Source organism: Theropithecus gelada, chromosome 3 (assembly GCF_003255815.1).
Source record: "Theropithecus gelada isolate Dixy chromosome 3, Tgel_1.0, whole genome shotgun sequence".
NCBI classification, from domain to species: domain Eukaryota; kingdom Metazoa; phylum Chordata; class Mammalia; order Primates; family Cercopithecidae; genus Theropithecus; species Theropithecus gelada.
The window spans coordinates 18937529-18960861 of NC_037670.1; the positions used below are offsets into that span (position 1 = coordinate 18937529).

At 57.2% G+C, this 23333-nt stretch overlaps 1 protein-coding gene across 2 annotated transcripts in view; it reads right to left on the reverse strand.

Annotated features, from left to right (window-relative positions):
* The window catches only part of PWP2 (PWP2, small subunit processome component), a 24713-nt gene extending 2075 nt beyond the window's left edge, over positions 1–22638 (reverse strand). Inside the window, exons 1-20 of one of the 2 annotated variants that reach the window (XM_025378428.1) lie at positions 22439–22638; positions 20764–20876; positions 16120–16214; positions 15695–15794; positions 15200–15343; positions 14610–14745; positions 14089–14318; positions 12090–12233; positions 11216–11286; positions 10524–10660; positions 9067–9215; positions 8786–8933; positions 8466–8616; positions 7215–7395; positions 4899–5046; positions 3549–3657; positions 2705–2770; positions 1507–1725; positions 1260–1410; positions 1026–1100 (exon numbers count right to left, since the gene is read on the reverse strand). In XM_025378428.1, the coding sequence (XP_025234213.1) occupies positions 1026–1100; positions 1260–1410; positions 1507–1725; positions 2705–2770; positions 3549–3657; positions 4899–5046; positions 7215–7395; positions 8466–8616; positions 8786–8933; positions 9067–9215; positions 10524–10660; positions 11216–11286; positions 12090–12233; positions 14089–14318; positions 14610–14745; positions 15200–15343; positions 15695–15794; positions 16120–16214; positions 20764–20876; positions 22439–22456 (2585 nt within the window). In that variant the 5' untranslated portion in view covers positions 22457–22638. The remainder of the gene's footprint in view (positions 1–1025; positions 1101–1259; positions 1411–1506; positions 1726–2704; positions 2771–3548; positions 3658–4898; positions 5047–7214; positions 7396–8465; positions 8617–8785; positions 8934–9066; positions 9216–10523; positions 10661–11215; positions 11287–12089; positions 12234–14088; positions 14319–14609; positions 14746–15199; positions 15344–15694; positions 15795–16119; positions 16215–20763; positions 20877–22438) is intronic. The other variant, XM_025378429.1, reaches the window with a different exon arrangement.
* Positions 22639–23333: the final 695 nt, after the last annotated feature.

Below are 23333 nucleotides of genomic sequence, written 5' to 3' on the forward strand. Positions count from 1 at the left end.
AAAAAAAAAAAAAAAAAAAAAAAAAAAGAATGAATTTTAAAAATAAATAAAGGAGCTAGACAGCCCTCCTCCTCCTCCTCTACAGAGCTCTGTGCAAAGTCCAGGACATCTCAGCTGAGGGAAGGCCTGGCACCAAAATCGTGGATCAGGGCGCATCCCAGCCTTCTGTAGGGCACCCAGAACACGAGGGGAGGAAAGGCTCGACCTAGACTCTGGGACACATTCCAAAGACTGAGAGACATGTCAAGCACAGATGGGAGGACCACATGAACCCACAGGGCCCAAACTCAGGCCTCAACCCCTGAACCCTGGACAGAGCAACTCGCAGACACGGCAGAGAACAGACCTTTCAGAAATACAGCTGGGAAACCTGGCAACTGACTGGCAACAGAGGGAGCTATCCCTCACATGGCTGCTCTGAGGCGTGCCTAGTTCAGGCTCTGCTGGACCTTTAGGGAGGGTGAATTGCTAGGGACAAAAAAGGCACAAACCACAAAGAAATGACAGGAGAAGAGGCGGGCACCCCTGCAGAGTGAGCATGGCGGAGGGCCGGGCCCTGTCCTAGGCCCGTGGATGAATCCTTGCAACAGCAGCACCCTTTTCCAGGGGAGCCATGGCTCAGGGCAGCCACACCTCCAGGACTCCAGGCCGCCCAGCCTCACAGTCCTGTGACCACCCCCGCTGCTTGTGCAGGTGACCTGCAAATCCAGGAAAGGCTGCCCAGTCCTACGAATGTGGCAATCCCTCCAAGAGCCTGGAGGATTCCGGCCGCACCTGGAGCACACCACCTGTCTGCCTGTCTGCCTGTCTGCCTGCCACAGTGCTCGCTGCTTTCCATTCAGTGCCAGGCCATTTCCCAAGCAGGGTGGCCGGGCAGGTGCAGTTCACCCGCCAGTGAGAAGACAAGCCTCCAGCACTGGTTCCTTTTGTCCTCAAATCAGGTGACATAAGGAGCACTCCACCAGCGTGAACCAGCAGGGGACCGTGCACCCCTGCCCACCCCCAGGCCCTGCACCCGCACGTACAGTTTCGACAGGTCGTCCAGGTGCCGCTGGATGCTCTTCTGGAGGAACTGAATGACAGGCAGCAGCGTCCCGGCTCTGAAAGGGAGACTCCCTAAGCGTGCGGAGCGCACCCATGCTGTGGGTACAGTGGGCTCACTTCATGCTGCATTTGCATGTCAAGGTTCCCTTTTATCCAGCAGGACAAGCTGGTCCAGTGACCTGAGCCACAGAGGAACTGCAGGGGAGACCCTCTACCTGGACTTCAGCTTCTGTCCATGCAACATGAGCAGTTTGTGAGTCCAGACGAGGTAGAATTCCAGGTGGCGAGACACTTCAAAGGAGGAAGCTAAAAACTCCAGCACTTTCTCCACATACAGTTCAGGAAGGGAGGAGGTGACCACTTCAACTGCAAAAGGAGAAAAAAACATGCTTATTCTGCCAACAACTCAAACCAGGGCAAAAGAGGACGACCCCTGGTGCCTGACACAAAGCCCCGACTTACTCTCGCCCCTGGGCACCGCCTCCAGAGCCTCCTGCACCAGTTTGCTCTCGTTGAGCCGGAGGGCCATGAGGATGGCCCTGGTGAAGTCCTGCTGGCGCAGTGCCTCGCGCACCCTCCCAGGGGTGACGCTGGTGTCCAGCTCAAATGGGTCAAAAAGCACACGGGTGTCCAGGGAGTAGATGAGGAGTCCCTCCGTGGTGGTGGCTGCCCAGCAGCGCCCTGGGAAATTACACAGTGCGTTCTTAAAAATTTAAGTTCATTCCTCCCAACTTTTTTTTAAAAGAAAGAGTATTAAGTACATCCTCCTGGGACAAAGTGCAAAAGTCAACAGGAACCGGGATGTCTGCCTTTAGCCCCCACCCCCCAATCCATTTAGTCCTTCCCATTTAGTCCTGGGAAGGACTAAATGGATCATCCCAGAAGTTACTCTCCCAGGGACTTGATGCACATGTAACAAATATGTACACGCACGCGCCCTCCTCTCCCGACACCGGGAGCCAGCTAAGTCTTCTGTCAAGCTCAGGCGTCTTCCGCTCCGCAGGCCCTGTGGTCTCTGCTGCACCTACTCAGTGCTGCATGGTGCACTCGAGATAGACAGACAGGATCCGCCAACGAAGAAAACGCCCAGTAAAATGTCCAAGTAAAACATCAATGACCAAAGCTGGTGGCCAGCCAGATTTGGCCCTTGGGCCCCAGGGCACAGACCCCTGACTCACGTGGGCCTCTCTACCCCTGGCTCTGACACTCAGTCTAGGCTGGAGCACACTTGCCAATAACCTTGCTCCTGGCTCCTCTGTGTGGAGACCACGTGTACTGCCAGGCTCCACAGGCCTATGGCACAGACCCTCCTCCCCACCGTGAGAGGATGGGGGCAGTGTGGAAGAGACGGGCTTTCCATGACGGCAGGGCCACCCCAGCCAGGCAGCACGTCCAGGGCACTCGGGGAGCTGCTAGAGCAAGGGCATGCCAGGCCTGCCATGTTTCAAAGCTCAAGGCATCTGAGGTTGGAGCCATCATAGCTGTCTATCTTCAGAGACAACAGCCATCTTGTGGCCTGCAGGGTTTGCAGGGCCATGTTCTTACCCAGGGGCATAGGACACACACCAGAGCCTGCAGGCAGCACCATGGTGGCCAGCCTCGCCCCGGCACAGATGCCCCAGTGCCCACCGGCACCCACAGCCCATGGCTCGGTGCTCACCAGTGGGAGAGAAGCGGAGTGAGGTCACCCTGATCTCAGGTTTGAAGTGCCGAGAACTCATGTCACCTGGGGAAAAAGAACCGAAAGCAGTCACTGAGCAGCACATCCAGGTTGCTCTCCCCACGACACAGGTCATCCTGCGGCCCCCGGCTGGCTGGGGGTGCCGTGGGAACCCCATCAAGAGGAGCAGCCTCTGCTCACTGGGCCCTGCACAAAGCAGAGCCATAAGCAGCCCTTCCCTCGCTGCAGCTGCAGCAGGTGGGCCTGTGCTGGGGCCGCAGAGGCTGTTCCAGGTGAGCTGCCAAACAGATGGCCCAGCCCCTGCTCCCGGAAAAGCTGGCCCAGCCAGCAGACCGCGTGTCCCACCCAGAAAAGGGCCCGGCCCAGCCCAGGAGTGGGTCTGCTGCACTCAACATGCTACCCTGGGCCTGCATATGGAAGCACTCAGGGTTTGTGGCTGGTGAGTGTCCCATCAGGATGGTCCACTTGGGACTCAGGCAGTCCCAGGTCTTCTAGAGCACCTGGCTCTCTGTGTGGCACACACAGCCTCACGCCAGAATGCTCCGTGTGCTATGCAGCAGACGGGGCACCCAGTCCCAAGAGCAAATGCATGGGTCCTGCCAGGGCAGGGAGGCCACGTGCAGCAACACGTGGACAGCTTCTCCTGCCACAGGGGCTGACGGCACCAACACCAACCCACTGGGCCTTCGACACCCTCAATGTCCAGCAAACGTCACCATGCGGTGACCATTATTTCTCACACACTGCAGCCCCAACCAGGGGCACGAGTGCGCAGTCACCCAGGAATGTGTGCCGGGCAGATGCGGGAGGAACCTCTGCTTACCTTTCCTGACGCCTGGCAGTGGTATCGCGACTCCATCCTCCTGTCCAGCGTCCTGATCAATTAGTGCCAGGTTGCCAAACTCTGTCATTTTTCTTCGGTTCAAAAATTCCTAGAACAGAAAAGCAGTGGACGCCTTGCTTCTGATGGCCTGGCCGCCTGGCCCTCCTCTCCCACTCTTGCTCTTTGACCCCAACACCAGACCGGCCTCAGCCCCGTCTAGCAGGAGGACGGGGAGAGAGCCCTGCAGCGTCCCAGGGACCTTCCTGCAGAGCTAGCTGCAGACAGGGTGGGCATGGAGGCTGCGGAGGGGGATGGACCGAGGTCTACATGCCAACATTGCTGCCACAAGGGCTGGGGCTCACAGCGAGGGTGGCCGTCTGCTCCCTCATGAAAGTGCCAAGGACACTCTCCCCCAGAAACACTTAGGGGGGCAGTGGGCTTCTGCCCCGATGGGGCGTGGGCAGGTGAACCCAGCAGCCACACCCCTGCTTAGAGGCTTCCAGGGCTCCCTCACATCCTGAGGTCCTGCGGGAGCCAGCATGTGAATGGGACCTGGGCCGAGGGCTGTGCTGAGGGGGGAGGGCAGGCACCAGCGGGGACAGTGAGGGCAGAGCCCTCTACGCGGGATCCCAGGCAGGAAGCCAGCGGGGAGGGCCTGCCAGCACCCTCTTCATTCACTCCTTCCCTGACAGGTGTCCGTGTCTCCCGAGCCAGTGTGTGCTGGGCACTGCCCCCCACAGTGCCAGCCTCACAGCAACCGGCCCCGGCAGGGTCATCCACAACAGGGGTCCTCAACCCCTGGTTCCAGCCCATGGCCTGTTAGGAAAGGGGCTGCACAGCAGGAGGTGAGTGGTTGGCAGGTGGGTGAAGCTTCCTCTGAAGTTACAGCTGTTCCCCACCGCTCACATTACCACCCGAGCTCCACCTCCAACAGATCAGCGGCAGCATCAGAATCTCATTGGAGCGCAAACCCTACTGTGAACCACGCATGTGAGGGATCTAGGTTGTGCCCTCCTTCTGAGATCTAATGCCTATGACCTTGATCTGAGGTGAAACAGTTTCATCCCAAAACCAATCCACCCAACCCTGTCTGTGGAAAAACTGCCTTTCACAAAACTGGTCCCAAATGCCAAAAGGGTTGGGGACCACGGCTCCACACACAGCTGAGGGAGGCACTGGGCTCCACGGCAGGGATCTGCTGGGGCAGGTGAGGGGCCTGTGCAGAGATATAGGACAAGCGTCACGACTGTGCCCAAGGCCCCGAGGAGCCAGGAGTGCAGAAGGCAGGAGCTCGACGCATTCCACCTGCATTGGAAGCAACGTCCATCCAGCCCTGTGCTGCCAGCTCACCTCCATGGCGTCCAGAGACAGGTTGCAAGAGATCTCAAACCTCTTCATGAGAATCTGCTCGCGGACGTGGTAGATGCACACAAACTTGGACATGCCTCCCGCCAGGATGCTCTGGCCGTCTGCAGAGTAGCACAGGGTGGTGAAGGCCCTGGGTGGAGAGGAGACATGGACTTAGGGTGGCCACCACAGCAAACCTCAGCACATGGCTTCTAAAAACCAACTTTAGGCCGGCATGGTGGCTCCCACCTGTTACACCTCAGTACTTTGAGAGGCTGAGTTGGGAAGACTGCTTGAGTCCAGGAGTTCAAGACAAGCCTGGGCAATATAGCGAGATCCTGTTTCTACAAAAAATAAAATTAGCTGGGTATGGTGGCACATGCCTATAGTCCCAGCTACTCAGGAGGCTGATGTGGGAGGATCACTTGAGCCCAGGAGTTGGAGGCTGCAGTGAGCCATGATCACACTCCAGAGCAAGACCCTGTCTCAAAAATCAAAAATCAAAATAAATAAAACAAAAACTAACCCTAGGAAATAAAGAAGATCCTACACCAGTGCTTCAGGAAGCAAACAGCCTCAGCAACTTGCGCCAAGGCTCGCTGCCTCAACTCACGCGAGACTTTAAAAACCCACGATGTCCAATGGCACCGTCACCTGGTTCCACTCTGAGCCAGCACCACCCTTCAATGCTTCGGTTTCCCGAGAGTCAATGTCTTTTTCACAAAAGGAACAAGTGGCTCAAGGAACGGTGTTCCCTGCTGAGGTCAGCACACAACGGCGGCCAGTCGGCCTCCGCCCTGGGCAGCCTACTGTCAATCACGTCTGCTCAGTCCTGCAGAAACCAGAAACCAGCCCTTACCGCCTCGCTCAGCAGGCGCCTAGGGGTGGGCAAGGTCCCTTAGCTATGACAGTAGAGAACAAAGAACAACAGAAAAAATGAGCAAACTGTGCGCCATCAGAACTAAGAGTGCCACCAAAACGGTAGAAACACAGTTCTCAAAGCAGAACAAGTATCTGCACATCAGACATCACAGAAACCCCTAAAATCAACAAACAAAAAACCAAACAACTCAATTCAAAAACAGGCAAGAGACCTGAACAGATATTTCTCCAAACAAGACTTACAAATGGCCAAGCCGCAGGTGAAAAACGCTGAATGTCACTAGAGAAACTACAACCAGAACTGCAACGAGATACGAATTCACATCCACCAGAACAGCTCTCGTTAAAAACAAAAATAAAGCAACAAGCGCTGGCGAGGAGGTGGAGAAGCCAGAAGCCAACAGCGTCCTCATGAGAATGGCAACCGTGTAGCTCCTCCAAGCCGGAACCACCACCAGCACCCAGCAGTTCCACACTCAGGGCGAACCCACGAGGACTGCACACAGGCGTTCATAGCACTTCCAAGATAGGGTTGCTACTTCTTTCCGGAGAAAGACCCTCTGCTGAACAGGCTTCCCAGCTCCTGCGACACAGGTCCAGGCCCCAAGGCTACACCCACCCCGGGCACACCCCAGATCCTCCCCCTTCTCCTAAGCCTGACCACCATCGAGGTGAGCATCACAGCCCAGCCAGGACCCCAAGCAAGCAATTCGGTCAGTGCTGTGCTGGCCCGACTCCTCGAGACAAGGGGACACCACGTCTTCACCATCCATGTAGCACTCTCCAGCCAGGTGAGGTGACTGAGGACCTGCATTTTTACTCTTAGGGGGGTGCTTTCATTTGTTTTGTTTTTGAGACAGGGTCTTGCTCTGGCACCCAGGCTGGAGTGCAATGGCATGACACCATCCTCACTACAGCCTTGACCTCCCGCGTTCAAGCAATCCTCCTGCCTCAGCTTCCTGACTAGCTAGGACCACAGACATGTGCCACCACATCTGGCTAATTTTTGTATTTTCTGTAGAGATGGCGTTTTGCCATGTAGCCCAGGCTGGTCTCAAACTCCTGGGCTCAAGCAATCTACCTGCCTCCGTCTCCCCAAGTGCTGGGTCTCCGGCCTGAGCTCAGGCACCCAGCTACTCTCCCCTCTGCACACGAGAACGATGTTGTAATTCAGGATCAAGGTTTGGAAGTGGATGTAGGCTCTCAGCTGAACAAGTTTATGTTCAGTAAATCCAGACGACCTCCTGTGCTGGAGGCTGAGCGAGCCCAGAGGTTAAGGAGGACATGGCCTCTCCCCAGAGGGCTCAGGACCACCTGCCTCCATCCACAGGGACTCAGCCGTCTCAGGAACGAAGGACAAGGCCAAAAATGGATAAGCTGCAGGAGCCTGGTGGCTGGCTGGGGTCTCAAATCAGGAGGCCCGACGCCGATACTCACTTCCCCTTGGCTGCGTGCTTGGCTGTAATCTTGTCCAGCTCCTTCCTGCCAGTCTTGAGGTCATGCCTGCCCTCAATGGAGCCTGTCTGCACCGCATTCTCAGGGTCCCAGAAGGTGATCTGTGAGTTCAGCGTAGCCACAGCCAGCTCCGCACCATCAGGGCGAAAAGTCACAGCCAGAGCTAAACAGAGATGTAAAGTAAGGCCCAACGAAGACCCCGGTCTCCCGCAGGCAGGCCATCAACCACCCTCGGCTGGAGACCAGGCCATTCCCTGGCACCCCTAAGAGACCAGCGCCTGTTGGGTCTGGTACACAAGAATCTCCTCCCAGGAGAAGCTCCAACCCAGGTGGGTGAGGGAACAGCTCAGCACCAGTGAAGAGCACCAGGCGGTCCAGCTGGGGCTGCAGGACCCACGAAGGCTGATGGACGGGGCGCTGGGGAGGCGAGGCTGGCGGGGGAGTGATGGTGGTTACTGAGTGTGGCTGGACAGACTAGAATACAGAGCCTCTGCAAAGAAGCCACATGTGACACCAAAAGCCTGGCCAGTGCCAGGCCGGGGGGTGGGGTGAGGCAGCCGGAAGCAGGGAGAGCCAGGCTCCTGGGATGGCAGACTCTGTCCACACCCAAACATGGATGGGCTGGGTCTTTGTGAGCCATGTGGTCTTTCAACGCCGCTGCTGAGGCGTTGACAGCAACAGACCATATGAACACAGGAGACCATGGGGGCCTCTAGTACAGCCTCGTCAGAAAGACAGGCAGTGGCCTGAGGCCAGTATGCAGATCCCTGGGCGGTCACATCTGGCGTCTGGGCCCACCTACGGCCCCTCATTCTTCTCCCAGTCTGCAGATCCCAGGACTGGCCCCATCCAGCGTCTGGGCCCCCCCATGGTCCCTGTGTCCTTCTCGCAGTGACACAACCCTGGCAGAGCTCCAAAGCAACTCAGAAAATCAGGAAGCAGCTGTGGCAGCAGCCCGTCACACTCGGGGAGCTGTTCTCTCCTGCCTGGCGCCCAGGGAGCGGGAGCACCACGAGGACTCGTGGAAGCCACGCTGGCCCTACCCGCCAATCTGCTGTCTCCTAGGTACTGCCAACCTCAAGGGCTGCCACACCAGCAGGTCTGGGTTAAGAACCACCCCCCGCTTCCCACCAGAAGGTTCACACCAAACCCACAACCAGGAACAAGGCAGCGGGTGTGAGAGCATGCCGCTGGTCCCCAGGCCACTGCTCCTGCTTGCTGCCTCGTGCTCACCATCAGAGGTCAGGGCCAGCGTCTCCTTGGTCCTCCAGCTGTCAAACATGTCCCACAGGCGCACCGTCTTGTCCCAGGAGGCACTGGCCAGGATGGACTTCATTGGGTTAAAACACAGACCACTGATGGGCCCTTCATGTCCGGACAAAACCTACCGTAGAGCAAGGAGGCGGAAAAGTGGAGCTGGGGGCTGAGGCGGCTCTCTGGGCAGGTCTGGGCCGGGGCATGGCCCTCGGAGTGTAACCTCAGCTCCCGGAGCTCGTCTCCCAGGAGACAGGAGGCCCCTCCCGAGCCCCAGCCCGGCCCCTCAGGGTGCTTACGTCAAGGAGCCTGCCTGTCTGCATGGACCACACGAAAATCTCAAATGAGTCCTGCGCCCCTGCAGAGACGATCTCGCCGCTCGCATCCACCGCCACGCAGGAGAACTGGGTGGGGCGTGGAGAGGTGAAGGTGCGGAAGTTTCGGTACCTGCAGAGAAGAGGCAAGGTCAGCGTCACATGCCAGGGTCCCCTGTCCCAGCAGCTGCGCTGCAGCCTCGCCCTCCACCTTCACCTCTGCGCGAGGAAGCCCGCCCCGAGCCAACCCGGAGCAACGACATCACCTGTGAAGGTCAAAGGCTCGCACGGTCCCGTCCATGGACGAGGTCACCACAACGTAGCCGGTGGCAGTAAAGGTCACATCGGTCACCCCACTGGAGTGCTCCGTGAAAGTGACGAAGCAGAAGCCACTGAGGGTGTTCCACACCTTGACCTGCGGCAGGACAGGAGGGGCACGGGCAGACCACAACCCTGTGTGCCACAGCTTCGGCCAGGATCCCTGTCCCCATGCCACCCCATCTAAGACGCTCCTGTACTGCCCCATCCCTGAGATCCTACCCGTGAGTAATACCCCATCCCTGAGATCCCCAGCTGTGACTGACACCCCATCCCTGAGACCCCCACACATGACTGATACCCCATCCCTGAGACCCCCACACATGACTGATACCCCATCCGAGGCCCCCACACAGGACTGATACCCCATTCCTGAGGCCCCCGCACATGACTGATACCCCATCCGAGGCCCTCGCAGAGGACTGATACCCCATCCGAGGCCCCCGCACAGGACTGATACCCCATCCGAGGCCCCCGCACAGGACTGATATCCCATCCGAGGCCCCCGCACATGACTGATACCCCATCCCTGAGACCCCCGCACATGACTGATACCCCATCCGAGGCCCCCGCACATGACTGATACCCCATCCCTGAGACCCCCGCACATGACTGATACCCCATCCGAGGCCCCCGCACATGACTGATACCCCATCCCTGAGACCCCCGCACATGACTGATACCCCATCCGAGGCCCCCGCACATGACTGATACCCCATCCGAGGCCCCCACACATGACTGATACCCCATCCCTGAGACCCCCGCACATGACTGATACCCCATCCGAGGCCCCCGCACATGACTGATACCCCATCCCTGAGACCCCTGCCTGCGACTCATACCCCATCTGAGACCCCTGCATGTGACGCCGTATCCTGAGAGCCTTGCCCCTGTGCCCCCAGCTGCCCTGGCTCACCCAACCTCCCCTACAGGCCCAAGGCTGTGCTGAGTGGGTGGTGAGTGAGCCATCTACCCCAGTCTCTTCCCGTCACCTCCAGGAGGAGCCCATTTAAGGCCCAGATGGCCCTCGGTGGCACTGCACACACCAGAACCCTGTGGATGCTGGCCAGATGCCAGCTGCCGGTACCATGGACCCACCCTCGGCCACGTACTGGAGCCCCTTGGATGCTGGCTGGATGCTAGCTGCTGGCACCACAGACCCACTCTTGGCCACGCAGCTACCACCGTGCAGGAGACCAAGTCAGAAAGGGGAGAGAAAGACACCCAACCTTCTCCATTCACATTTCTGCATGTTTTTAAACGCCTAGTGAGCTGATGAGCCCGGGTGAACCTGTCAATTCCAACCCCACAGTCGGGGCCCAGCCACAGGGGCACAGCCCCACAGACCACTGCATCCTCAGAACCCCAAGGCACAGAGGCCAACAGGACGGGGACAGGAGCCTACCTTGCCGTCATCCCCACCGGTCACGATGTACTGTCCATCGGGCGAGTAGGCCAGGGTCACCATGCTGTTGAAGTGGCCCTGCTGCTTGAGCACGTAGGACTCACTCTGCCACTCCCACACCAGTAGCTGGCCCAGGCCTGTATACATGGGGGAAGCTGGGGTACTCGGCTCAGGCCCATCCCAGGTCAGACTGGCTCGGCCCACCTTCCCACTTGGCACAGGCCTGAGAAAGCTGCCAGGCAGGGGGCGAAACGCACAGACCCCCAAGAATAGACTGGGACCACTGCCCGATGCTGCAGCTCTACCAGCCAGTGATGGGCCCCACCTGTGCAACTCAGTGGCTGCATGTCACAACTGAGACAGGGCTATGACGCCCACACCCTTGAGCAAGAGGGCTTAAGACAGAGAGATGTTTGAGGAGGACCAAGGCAGGGAGGGCACCCCCGGGAGGCAGCTGGAGAAGAGGGCACTCCCTGAAACGCAGCTGGGGGAGGGGAGGGCTCCTTTGGAAAGGTGGCTGGGGGAGGGGAGGGCACCCCATGGCAGACAGCTGGGGGAGGGGAGGGCCCCTTAGAAAAGGCGGCTGGGGAGGGCAGGGCACCCCCAGTGGGTGGCTGTCGAGCAGGCCTGTAGCTGGGCAGCAGTAGTCCCTAATGGGGAGTCCATCTCTACCACCCGGGCTGGGGACAAACCTGAACAGCCAAAAGCAATCCAGTCCCCCGAGCTATTGATGGCCACTGAGGCGATGCTCTGATCTGAGATGCTGCAGAGAATGGGCCTGTAAGTGGGAGGCCAGCCTGCCTGGGCTGAAACCCCAGTGCCCACTCAGGGCAGCCCCACACACCAGACTCTATCCCTGTGTGTCGAGCTTACCCCACCCACTCACCAGATTCCAACAATTCACTTCAGTTCAAGTATCAGAGGGCTGGGTGCAGAGGCTCATGCCTGTCATTCCAGCACATCGGGAGGCAGAGGCAAGGACTGCTTGAACCCACGAGTTCAAGACCCGCCTGGGAAAACCCAGCAAGACCCCATCTCTACAAAAAATGTAAAAACTAACCGGGTGTGGTGGTGCACACCTGTGGTCCCACCTCCTCAGGAGGCTGAAGTGGGAGGATCATTTGAGCCTGGGAGGCGGAGGTTGCAGTGAACCGAGTTCGCACCACTGCACTCCAGCCTGGGTGACAGAGCAAGACTCTATCTCAAAGAAAAGAATCAGAGAAGGCCCAGAGAGGTGGCCAGGGTTCAAAAACTTGCAACTTCACAATTTTATGAGCATAGTATTTTTGTTTTCTGTGTCTCACAGATGAAGAAAAGCAGAGGCAAAAACTCCAAAGGCCGTGACTGACCCAAGACCAATGCTGCTGACTGCCGGGGTGGGGTGGCAACACTGTCGCACCGACCAGCACCAGCGGCCAGGCAGGTTTCGGGCTGGCATCCTGTGGCCTGAGCTGGCACTCCAAGTGGCTCTGCAGCCCCCACCTCTAAGGGCAGGCTTGGCTGGGCCCTCAGATTCAGGGCCAGTAAGTGCATGAAAACCACACCCTACCGTGAGCAAAGGCTTACCTCAGGGAGTGGATGAGGTTAAATTCTGGCAGCTCATGAAGATGGAAGATTCCAGAAGCAAAGCCAGTGACCAAGAGGTGAGACTTCTTGTGAAATGCTGCAGCTGTCAGGTTGTTAAAATCTCCTTCTTTATTGAAGAAGTACCTGAATTGACGAGAGAGAAGAGTTGTGAGGAGGGGTGCAGAGCCAGGTTGCCACCCCAGCTCGCTCTGGGCTCCAGGACACAGGCCACAGATCCAGGCAGGAGGTCCCAGACCTGCCCTCGCCCTCTCCACCCCAGGCCCTGAAGCTGCCCGCCTCCATCCCAAGCTCGAGACCCCAAGTGAACCTCATACAGCGTCTCCACTGTTGCCAGCTGGCCTGGGGCAGAGCTGGCGGTGCATCCAGAGGCAGCAGTGCCCACGGGAGGCAGAGGAGGTGTGGGAGGTGCGGCATGGCCACTGGGCACACCCGAATCCCATCACCCCCTGCTGCTTCCTCCTCTAAGGAACCCTCGGTCCCCATCAACAGACGAAGGTGACCCTGATGGCGCCTCCGCCCTCAAAACCTCCCCGAGTCACAGTGTAGCTCAGCCCTGGTCCTTCCCTCTTCGTTCTGGCTCCCATCCCTCCTGAACAAGTGACAGGGACCACTGGCTGCCAATGCAGGAGGCCCTGCCTTCTCATCCTTTGCGCTGACAGAACGCAGTCCCTGCCCAGCACGTACACTGTCTTCCTGGAGCTGCCTGGAACCTCCCTTCCTCAGGGCGGGGTTGGGGGGCCCACTGTCCCTTCCTCTTCCTCCAGTCCCCGCTCAAGTCTTGACTCCAGCACAACACCCCCAAGTCCCCGCAGGCACTGACCCACCCGTGGACACTGACCCACTTGGACCTGTTCTGGCCGCCCTCCAACTCCGCTGCCCTTGGCAAAGCACCCTCCTCCCACTGGAGTCCAGCCGGCCCTCCCCGCTCCTCAGACCCAGGACTCTCATGGCCACAACTCCCACCTACCCATCAGACCCCAACACACTCCAAACGCAGCCTGCTCTGGCCGCCTGGCTCCCTCCACAGGCAGGGCCTCGTGTGGGAGCCTTCCCCGCCCAGGGACCCCAACTGCCGCCCACCTCTGCACACAGCCACCTCATCACTGCACCTCTCCTCCCCGGCGGAGAGGAGGCCTCACAAGGGCAGGGAGTGTGTCTCAGTGCCAAGTTCAGAGCCCTGCACATAGCAGGTGCTAAGTAACTGCAGCAAGGAGGGGCCCAGGCTGGGACACCCGGGTGACAGAGACACCATAGCTGCGGGCAACTCTGCCTTCATGGGATCCCAACCAGCCTCCCCCACAGCCCAGATGCAGGACACCCCGAATCAGGGCAGCATCTCTGCCAGGGCTCCGGGCACAGCTAAGGCCGTCCCACGGGAAGGCTGCGGGGCCACGCTCAGTCTCCTCTCGTCTGGGGAACTGAGTTCAGATGTGGGGCTGCACAGCCCAGCTCAGTGCCCGAAAAAGCACCAAGCACCACCCACCAGCGGGCCCCGAAGCAGGACTCAGACCACCCGCTGCACCCACTCACAGCCTGGCCTCTCCCTCCAGCCTTGCCAAATGCTCTCCCAGTGTCTCCCTGCATGAGGCCAAGGGACTATCGCCCACACCGAAGTCCGCAGGAGCTGGTGGGGCCACAGACAACTCCCAACCCCCTTGGGGCCCAAGGTGCTGCTATTCCCATCACAGAGTGCCCACACACCTCCCTACCCCCATGTACCCCACCCACTGCCCTCTGCCCTGCCCTGGGCACACAGGCAGCTCAGACAGCTGAAGCAGGGACCCTGACTAAGGGGCAGGGTCAACACCCAAGCACTCGAGGGTGCTCAAACCAGGGCCCTGAGACGTGGGCCTGCTCTCTGTACCTCCCACTCCTCAGCCCTGAGGACCCCACATCCAGATCCCTCTGAGGGCAACAGATTCCCACAGGAGTGCCCCACCGCAGCCCACTGCAGCACACTGCACCCTCGGAGACCTACTTGGCCAGCCGTGAGTACTTCACTTTTCCTGTCTTCTCCTCCTCGGCCGGAGTGGCTTTTCCCCGGATGGTGGTCTCTCTGTCCCCCTCCTGGTCTTCCTCCTCCTCCTCTTCCTCCTCCCGCTGCAACAGGTCTGCTTTCCAGCCCGCAGGGGGCTTCAGCCGCAGGCCCTCGGGGGGTGTATCACACTGCCACATGCACAGCACTCCGTCCTGGCTGAGTGAGTACAGCTGCAAGCGAAAGCACAGGCTCACCCCAGCCCCAGCCACACTGGCCCAGTTGCCACAACCTGACACCTCCCTCCAGCTCAGATCCAGGGATCAGCGGCACCGAAGGCCCCTCTGAACTCTGAGAACAATTTTCAATGGGCTGCAACAGCTGCCGCTGGTCCCTAGATGCCCCCAGGCCACATGGGAACAGCCTGGAGGAACCGAAGGAAGAGGCCACCTGCAGTCTGGGGTCTCCCTGAACTAGCCGCTTTTGACCACCGTCAGGCTAGGGAACTTGGCAAACGGACGTACGTCCAGGCTGTTGGATTCAAAGAAGCAGGCCACGATGGCATCCTTATGTCCCCCCAGTGCATAGTAGATGAGGTTGTCCCAGCGCTCAGCTCCAAACACCCAGGTGGACATGTCTTTGCTCCCAACCACAAAGCACCTGGAAAAGAGGGAGATGGCACCTCCTCAGGGCGTGGCCACCACAAAGCAGCCCGGTGCACGCTCCAGAGGGCCTCACGGAGACCGCTACAGCCCCACATGGTCTCAGAGTGAGCCGTGAAGCCTCCAGGCACAGGAAGACACCCCGGCACAGCCCCTGCCCTGTCTGCCTTCCTCACGCCTCCCAGACGCTGCCCGAGCCAACCGCAGCATTCCCTGTTTCCGGGACAAACAGGTGAAAGGGCGGTGCAGGGGCAGGAGGCTCGGCCACAGCACGTACTTCAGAGCCACGAAGACTCGACCAGTCACCCAGCCAGTCCCGGTGGTGCAGGCAGCGCCCAGCCCCAAAAGAGGCCAAGATGCCACTGCAGAATGAAGCTGCAGGGCCCAAGCAGGGGGACCCATCCAAAGGGCCTCTCTCAGGCCTCGCTCCCCCAACGCCTCCGAGGCCGCACCTGGAGTCATCCGTCCAGTCGATGCAGGTGGTCTCATCGTAGGGCCCAAAATAGGTTTTGTCCAGAACGAAGGCGTTGAACTCCCGCTTCTTCCCAGGCGCATGATACATCTGGGCAATGTTACCCTTCGTGACAACAAACTTCCTATGGAAGGAACGCGGACACAGTTGATATTCAAGACCAGCAATGGCCCTAAGGCCCCTGTGGAGTCTCAGTCTGTGCCCACCTGTGCCTTCCAGAGTCCCGCCTCCTGCAGGATGGAGGCCCAGGAGCAGAGGAAGTGGAATTCAGGGAAGAAACAGCCCTGGAGGGAGGGCAGCCTGGCTGCACCAAGTCTTCTGCTCCAGAAAAGGGGGTCGCTGATGCCAGAGATTGCGCCGTGTGCCCAACATCACAACCCGGGGCCCAGGGAAAAGAGCTGGGCAGTGGGCCTCACCATTGGCACACACAGCTGACCCTCTCCTACCCGCTCCTGCCCCCAGCCGCCCCCCTTACCTGCCATTGGGGGAGAAGGACACGCTGTGCACAGAGCCCTTGAAGTGGAAGTGGTGCAGCACAGACCTGCAGACCAGGCTGACCAGCAGCGCATCGCCCCCTGCAGGACGCCAGAGGTGACCACTGTGCAGCTACCCCAGGGCCACCCCAGATACACAGCACAGGAAAAACCGAAAGGTCTTTCTCATGTCCACTGTGAGGCATCAGGACTAAGAATGCCCAAGGCCATGAGGCCCTGCACTGCCACAGGTGATGCCACAGACACAGCCTGCGGCAGGGACACAGCCTCACTCATGACACCCTCATCCCTGACCCCCACCAGGCCCCGACACGGAAGCCACTGGGGACTGGATCATTTCAGACCCACACAGCCCTGAGTCCTCCTCACTGGCCCCTCAGTCCCCGCCCACATCAAGGGCGAATACCTTCATCGACGATGATAGCCAGGCGGCCATCCGGGGACAGCCCCACGCACTTGACGTTGTACCGAGTGGCCAGGGGCAGCGTGTCAGATTTGTTGCTGATAAAGACAAAAACCACGGTGTGCTGTTGATCCTCAAGTCCCACGAGGGAGACAGGCCAAGCCTGGCCCAGGACCAGCGGCCCACTCTCCCCAAGCAGCGCCTCCCATCTCACTGCATCCTGCGTGCCAGAGCTCATCTGTGGATACCCCCCACTCCTCAAAAAGAAATGACACTGTCGGCCGGGCGCATTGGCTCACGCCTAGAATCCCAGTGCTTTGGGACCAGCATGGCCAACATGGTGAAACCCTGTCTCTACTGAAAAAACAAAAAAATCAGCCGGGCGTGGTGGCTCATGCCTGTAATCCCAGCACTTTGGGAGGCCAAGGCGGGCAGATCATGAGGTCAGAAGATCAAGACCATCCTGGCCAACATGGTGAAACCCCATCTCTACTAAAAATACAAAAAATTAGCCGGGCGTGGTGGCGGGCATCTGGAGTCCCAGCTACTCGAGAGGCTGAGGCAGGAGAATGGCGTAAACCCGGGAGGCGGACCTTGCAGTGAGCCGAGGTTACGCCACTGCACTCCAGCCTGGGCGACAGAGAGAGACTCCATCTCCAAAAAAAAAAAAAAAAAGAAAAAAAACACCCCCAAAAATTAGCTAGGCGTGGTGGCAGGTGCCTGTAATACCAGCTACTCAGGGGGCTGAGGCAGGAGAATCGCTCGAACCTGGGAGGCGGAGGTTGCAGTGAGCCGGGACTGCACCACTGCACTCCAGCCTAGGCGACAGAGCAAGACTCTGTCTCAAAAAAAAAAAAAAAAGAAATGACATTGTCTCTGGAGGAACTCTGGTGAAATGCATTCAAAGCCTTAAAAATGCGCTTTGGATACATCAATTCTGTTTCCAGGATGGTACGATGAGAGGATTGTTCCGCCTCAGTGTGACATCAGAATACCAGAAGCAAGCTACATGCCCAACAGGAATTAACTGCCATGACAGCGCACCCATGTAACACTGTTGCTGGAAAAATGGAAAATAAGTGGGTACAGGAACTCCTCGGAGATGCTGCAGATAAAGCTTATACTGCAATCGAGCGAGGCACACACGTTCTGGCTTCCCCATACAAAGCCGAGCTGTGTTTACACCATACCGTAAACAGTACGGCGCAGTCTACTAGTGTGTGCTGTTGTCTGTAAGTGTGCGCTGTGCTCTATTCGTGTGCGTTGTAGTCTGTTCGTGTGTACTGTCGTCTAAGTGTGTACTTTAGTCTATTGGTGTGCGCTGCAGTCTACTCATGTGTGCTGTAATCTATCAGTGTTAGCATTCTGTCTAAAACAACAACGTGCATCCCTTAATTTAAAAACACTTTACTGCTAAAAAATGCTAATGATCATCTGAGCCTTCAGTGAGTCTTCATCTTTTTGCTGGTAGACGGCCGGCCTCGATGTGGATGGCTGCTGACCAGGCAGGGTGGTGGTTGCCGAAAATGGGGTGGCCATTGCCAATTCCTAAAACAAGACGACGACGAAGTGTGCTGTACTGATGGACTCTTCCTTTCACAAGATGTCTCCGTAGCACATGATGCTGTTTTATAGCATTTTACCCACAACAGACCTTCTTTCAAAACTGGAGTCAATCCTCACAAATGCTCCCAGCATTTTATCAACCAAGTCGATGTCATATTCTAAATCCTTTGTTGTCATTTCAACAGTCTTTACAGCATCCTCACCAGGAGTAGATTCCATCTCAAGAAACCACTTGCTGGCCGGGTGTGGTGGCTCACGGCTGTGATCTCGGCACTTTGGGAGGCCAAGGAGGGTGGATCGCCTGAGGTCAGGAGTTCTAGACCAGCCTGGCCAACAATGGTGAAACCCCATCTCTACTAAAAATACAAAAATTAGCCGGGCATGGTGGCAAGCGCCCGTAATCCCAGCTGTTTCGGTGAGGGGAAGTCTGAGGCAGGAGCATCGCTTGAACCTGGGAGGTGGAGGTTGCAGTGAGCCAAGGTCGCGCCATCGCACTCCAGCCTAGGGGACAAGAGTGAGACTTCCTCAAAAAGAAAAAAAATAAAGAAACCACTTGCTTTGCTCATCCATAAGAAGCAGCTCCTCATCCATTCAATATCTATTGTGACATTGCGGCAATTCAGTCCCATCTTCAGGCTCTGCTTCCGTTTCTAATCTTCTTGCTATTTTTACCGCATCTGCAGTAACTTCTTCCACCAAAGTCTCGAACCCCTCAGTCATCCATGAGGCTTGGACTCAACTTCTTTCAAACTCCTGTTAATGTCGACACTTCGCCCTCATTGAATGACATCTAGAATGGCGATTCCTTTCCAGAAGGCTTTTTATTGGCTTTTCCCACATCCGTTATAGGAATCACTATCTATGGCAGCTACAGCCTTACAAAATATATTTCTTAAATGGTAAGACTTGAAAGTTAAAGTCACTCCTGTAGGCTGAAGAAGAGATGTGGTGGTAGCAGGCACGAAGACAGCGTCTCCATTGGAGCTCAGGGGTGACCAGGTACGTTGTCCATCAGCAGGAATATTTTGAAAGGAACCTTAGTGGGTTCAACAATGGGCTGGAAAGATTCAGTAAACCATGCTGTAAACAGATGTGCTGTCATCCAGGCTTTGCTGTTCCACTTATAAAGCACAGGCAGAGTAGCTTGAGCATCACTGTGAAGGACATTAGGATTTTCCCAACAGTGAATTAGCACTGGCTTCAACTTAATGGCCCCAGCTGCATTAGCCCCTAATAAGAGAGTCAGCCTGTTGCTTGAAGCCAGACATTGACTTCTCCTCTCTAGCTATGTAAGTCCTCGATGGCATCTTTTTCTTTTTTTAAAAATTTATTTATTTTTTGATAGAGTCTTGCTCCGTTGCCCAGGCTGGAGTATACTGGCACCATCTCAGCTCTGCTTCCCGGGTTCCAGCAATTCTTGAACCTCAGCCTCCTGAGTAGCTGGGATTTACAGGACTGTGCCACCATGCCTGGCTAATTTTTGTACTTTTAGTAGAGACGGGGTTTCACCATATTGGCCAGGCTGGTCTCAAGCTCCTGGCCTCAAGTGATCTGCCTACCTCAGCTTCCCAAAGTGCTGGGATTACAGGCATGGGCCACTGCGCCTGGCCATCTTTTTCCAATAGAAGGATGTTTTGTCTCCACTGAAACTTTGCAGTTTAGTGTAGTCAGCTTCATCAATGACCTCAGCTGGATCTCCTGGATAACGTGCTGCAGCTTCTCCATCAGCACTTGCTGCTTCACTTTGCACTTCTGTGTTGTGGAGATGGCTTCTTTCCTTAAACTTCATGAACCAACCTCTGCTAGTTCCAACCTTTTTCCTGCAGCTTCCTCACCTCAGCCCTCACGGAACAGACGAGAGGTAAGGCCTTGCTGTGCATTAGGCTTTTACTTGCTTAAGGGGATGTTGTGGCTGGTCTGATCTTCTATCTGGATCACTCAAACTTTTATCCATATCTGAAATAAGGCTGTTTTGCTTTCTTGTAACTCGTATGTTCACTGGAGTCGCACTTTTAATTTCTTTCAAAATCTTTTTCTTTGCATTCACAACTTGCCTGTTTGGTGGCAGAGACCTGGCTTTCGGCCTATTTCAGCTCTTGACACACACGCCTTCCTCACTGAGCTGAGTCACTTCTAGCTTCTGATTCCAGGTGAGAGTTGTGTGACTCTTCCTTTCACAGGAACACGCAGTGGCCACTGTAGGCCAGTATTAAATGGCCTAATTTCAATATCGTTTGTGTCAGGGAATAGGGAGACCCAAGTAGAGGAAGAGAAACGGGGGGTGGGAACAGCCAGTCGGTGGAGCAGTCACAGCACACACAGCGCTTACCGATTAAGCTCGCCGTCTTACATGGGCACGGATCATGGCACCCCAGAACAATTACGATAGTAATAGCAAAGATGATCACAGAACACCCTCACAGGTATAATAAACTCTGAAATATTGCAAAAATTACCAAAATGTGACACAGAGACATGAAGAGAGCCCCCGCTCCTGGAAAAACGGCACCGACCGACTTGCTCCAAGCAGCATTTCGACACACCTTCACTTTGTGGTAACACAGCATTCACACAGAGCCATGAAGCAAAGTGCAACAGCACACAGGAACTGATCTCCAGCTGCAGAGCTGGAAGCTTTGGGCCTGCCCGTCCGACTGGTGAGGCCCAGTGGCAGCAGGGCTCCCGAGCAGGAGTCCAAGGCACCTTCAACTCCCCCAGCAGCCCTGGCCTCTCAGCCCTCAGGGGCCTTCCCTGATGGGGGAAGGGCTAACCCTGAGCTACACCTTTTCCCCACCCACCCTTTACAGCGCAGAGACAGGGTCCCTTCCCAGGTAATGGAGCCAAGCGACATACGGGGCCTGGCTAAGGCACTAGAATGAAGAACTGGATCTGGCTGCCAATTTCCACAACTGATCTGCTGACCCTAACCCGTCCTGTAGTCCTGTCCTGGGCTCCCTTAATTAACGGGTGTGCCATTAAAAAGAAGGCACAGAAGACACTGTCAGCTTTCATCTACTACTTAAAAAATAGTGATAATAGTAATCAGTATCACCATTATCAATAGCACTTTCACATACTTACTTTTTAAGGTCAAATACAGTGACTCTATTGCCCACGGGACTGATAACTGAATTTCCATCGCAGGTAAAATTTAGGTTCCCACGCCGGTACACCGTACCCAGCAAATTTGAAAACTGAAAAAAAAAAAACCAAACTTGTCTTAGCACAAAGAAAACAGTTGACTCCCAGAAAAGTACTAAGTGAGGAATCTGGGCAGAGAGATGGCATAGAGGACCTCACCTTGGGGGCCCGTTCACATTTCCTGGGTAAGAGAGGAAGAAGGGAGCCTGATCCTCAGGAGACCAGAGGAGCCTGGGGGGGGGGGGTCCAAGCTCCCACAGAGATGAGTAAGATGCCCCCGGGAGCTCTGAGGAAGCCTCCCAAGACAGAGGCGCCTGCCAGGTAAAGAGGGGCATGGAGCCCTCATTTCACCAAGAAAAAAGCTGCAACAATGGAACAGCGCCCTGAAAGTGCTTAGAGCTCAGGGCATCCAGAAGTGTTGCAAGCCAGCACACTATTTACTTATTTACTAATTCACGAGAACGAGCGTTCACTGGAGACTGCCATGTACACAGACACGCACATTTATACTCTATCCCTAGCAGGAGGGGGATGAGAAGTGTGGGAGGAAGGGCTACTTTAGAGGGTGGTCACGGAGAGTTACCTAGAAGTGTCACCTGAGCTGGAATCTAAATGGGAAGGCACCAGACTCCGAAGCCGTGGGTGGGCAGCGCCCTCAGGACCTCAGGGAGGAGCCTGGTCAGCAGAATGACTTTAAGCGGCCAGGCAGGCTTCAAGGGACATTTTTTGCCACTTTGCAATAAGAATATGGAGCGGAAGAAGTCCTGGCCTGTGAGGACGTGGATATGGCTTCTGGTTTGGTGCTGGGCACACAGCGGTGCCTCCACCACCACAGGGGACACACGAGCAGCACTCTGAGGGGCCAGTACCACGCTCAGTTTCGGACAGGACCAGTGTAGTACACGGTGGGCTCAGCAGCAGGCGGCCCGTGCAACCCTGGAGGCCCAACGGTCAGGGCTACTGTGGGAAACACGGACGTCCCCATAACCAGCCAGTTGTAGCAAACGCCTCAGAGACCCCCAGGCTGGCTCCGCGGTCCCCTCTTATTACCTGTCCCACCCGCCTCCTGCACTTCACATCTGGGACAAGTCTTCCCCGGCTCTCAAGACTGAGGGTGTACGACTCAGGAATTCCTCAGGAATTCTCCGGCCTCGGGAAACAGAGCTCACACCTGGGTTCCCTGCCCTTCCGCTCACCTGGACGCTCGCTTGTCAGCGAGCAGCCCCGGGCCCGGGGTCCCTCCTGTTCTCACCCCTCCTGCCCGCGCCCCCGCCCCGTCCCACCTCCTCATCCCTCCCGAGGGTGCTCTGCCCTCCCCGACGGCACCAACTCCAGCCTTTGGGCGGGGCCATACTCAGGTTAAAAATACCCCGGGACCCCGACAAATGTCCCTGGTCCCCCCGAGGAGCCGTCGGCGCCTCCGTCCCAGCTCTCCCAGGAGACCCACTACAGCCCGGCGTCCCCGAGGCCATGGGCGCGCAGACCGCCGGCGACCCCCACGCGGCCAGACGCCGCGAAAGCAGACCACGCGCCCCAGCCTGCCCGGCGCCAGCTCAGGCGCCGTCCACCGGAACAGCCGCGCCGATCGAACAGACCGCCCGCCGCCCGCGCTCACCCGGTAGGCGAACTTCATCACTGCCGCCCCACGTGCACCGCAGCGCAAGCCGACTGCCGCCCACAGAGACGCTTCCCGGGGTCCGCGCGGCCCCGCCCACAGCACGCACTTCCGGGAAGAGGCGGTGCGCACCGCCCACAGCGCGCGCTTCCGGGGCGGGGCCGCGCACCACAGGCCGCAGCGCCCCAGGAGGTCGGAGGAGCCTCCTCGCCCTCGCCCGGCTCCGAAGCGGAGTTTGAACGCAAGCGGCCCAACCCCTCCCGAGGCGGGGCCTTCTCCGGGCCCCGCCCACACCCCGGAGCCACGCTGCAGGGCGCTCTCCGCACGGAGGCCCAACCTGGCACAGCAGCGTCCACAACATCCCAGAGCCCTGCACACCCAAATGTCTTCGTTCTTGTGAGCTACTGGGTAAGGAATTATGAATAAAGTCCCGAATGCTGGCCGGTGCAGTGGCTCACGCCTGAGAGACTGAGGAGGGTGGATGACCTGAGCCTGGCCAACATGGTGAAACACGGTCTCTACTAAAGTACAAAAATGAGGCGCATGCATGCCTGTAGTCCCAGCTACTCGGGAGGCTGAGGCAGGAGAATGGCTTGAACCTGGGAGGCGGAGTTTGCAGTGAGCAGAGATCGCGCCATCGCACTCCAGCCTGGGCAACACAGCAAGACTGTCTCAGAGAGAAAAAAAAAAAAAAAAAATCCGAATGCTTCCCAAAAAGCAAATAATCTATGCCAAGAGTCAGGAACAAGAACTAGAGAGGTAAAACAAGAAAATCTTCACATTACATACTGTTGTCACACCGTGTCGCAGCAAAAGATCCAGTGCAGAACAGCAGTTTCTTCTTAAAATGTGTATTTTCAGAATTACAATGCTTACATTTTAAACAGTCTTAATA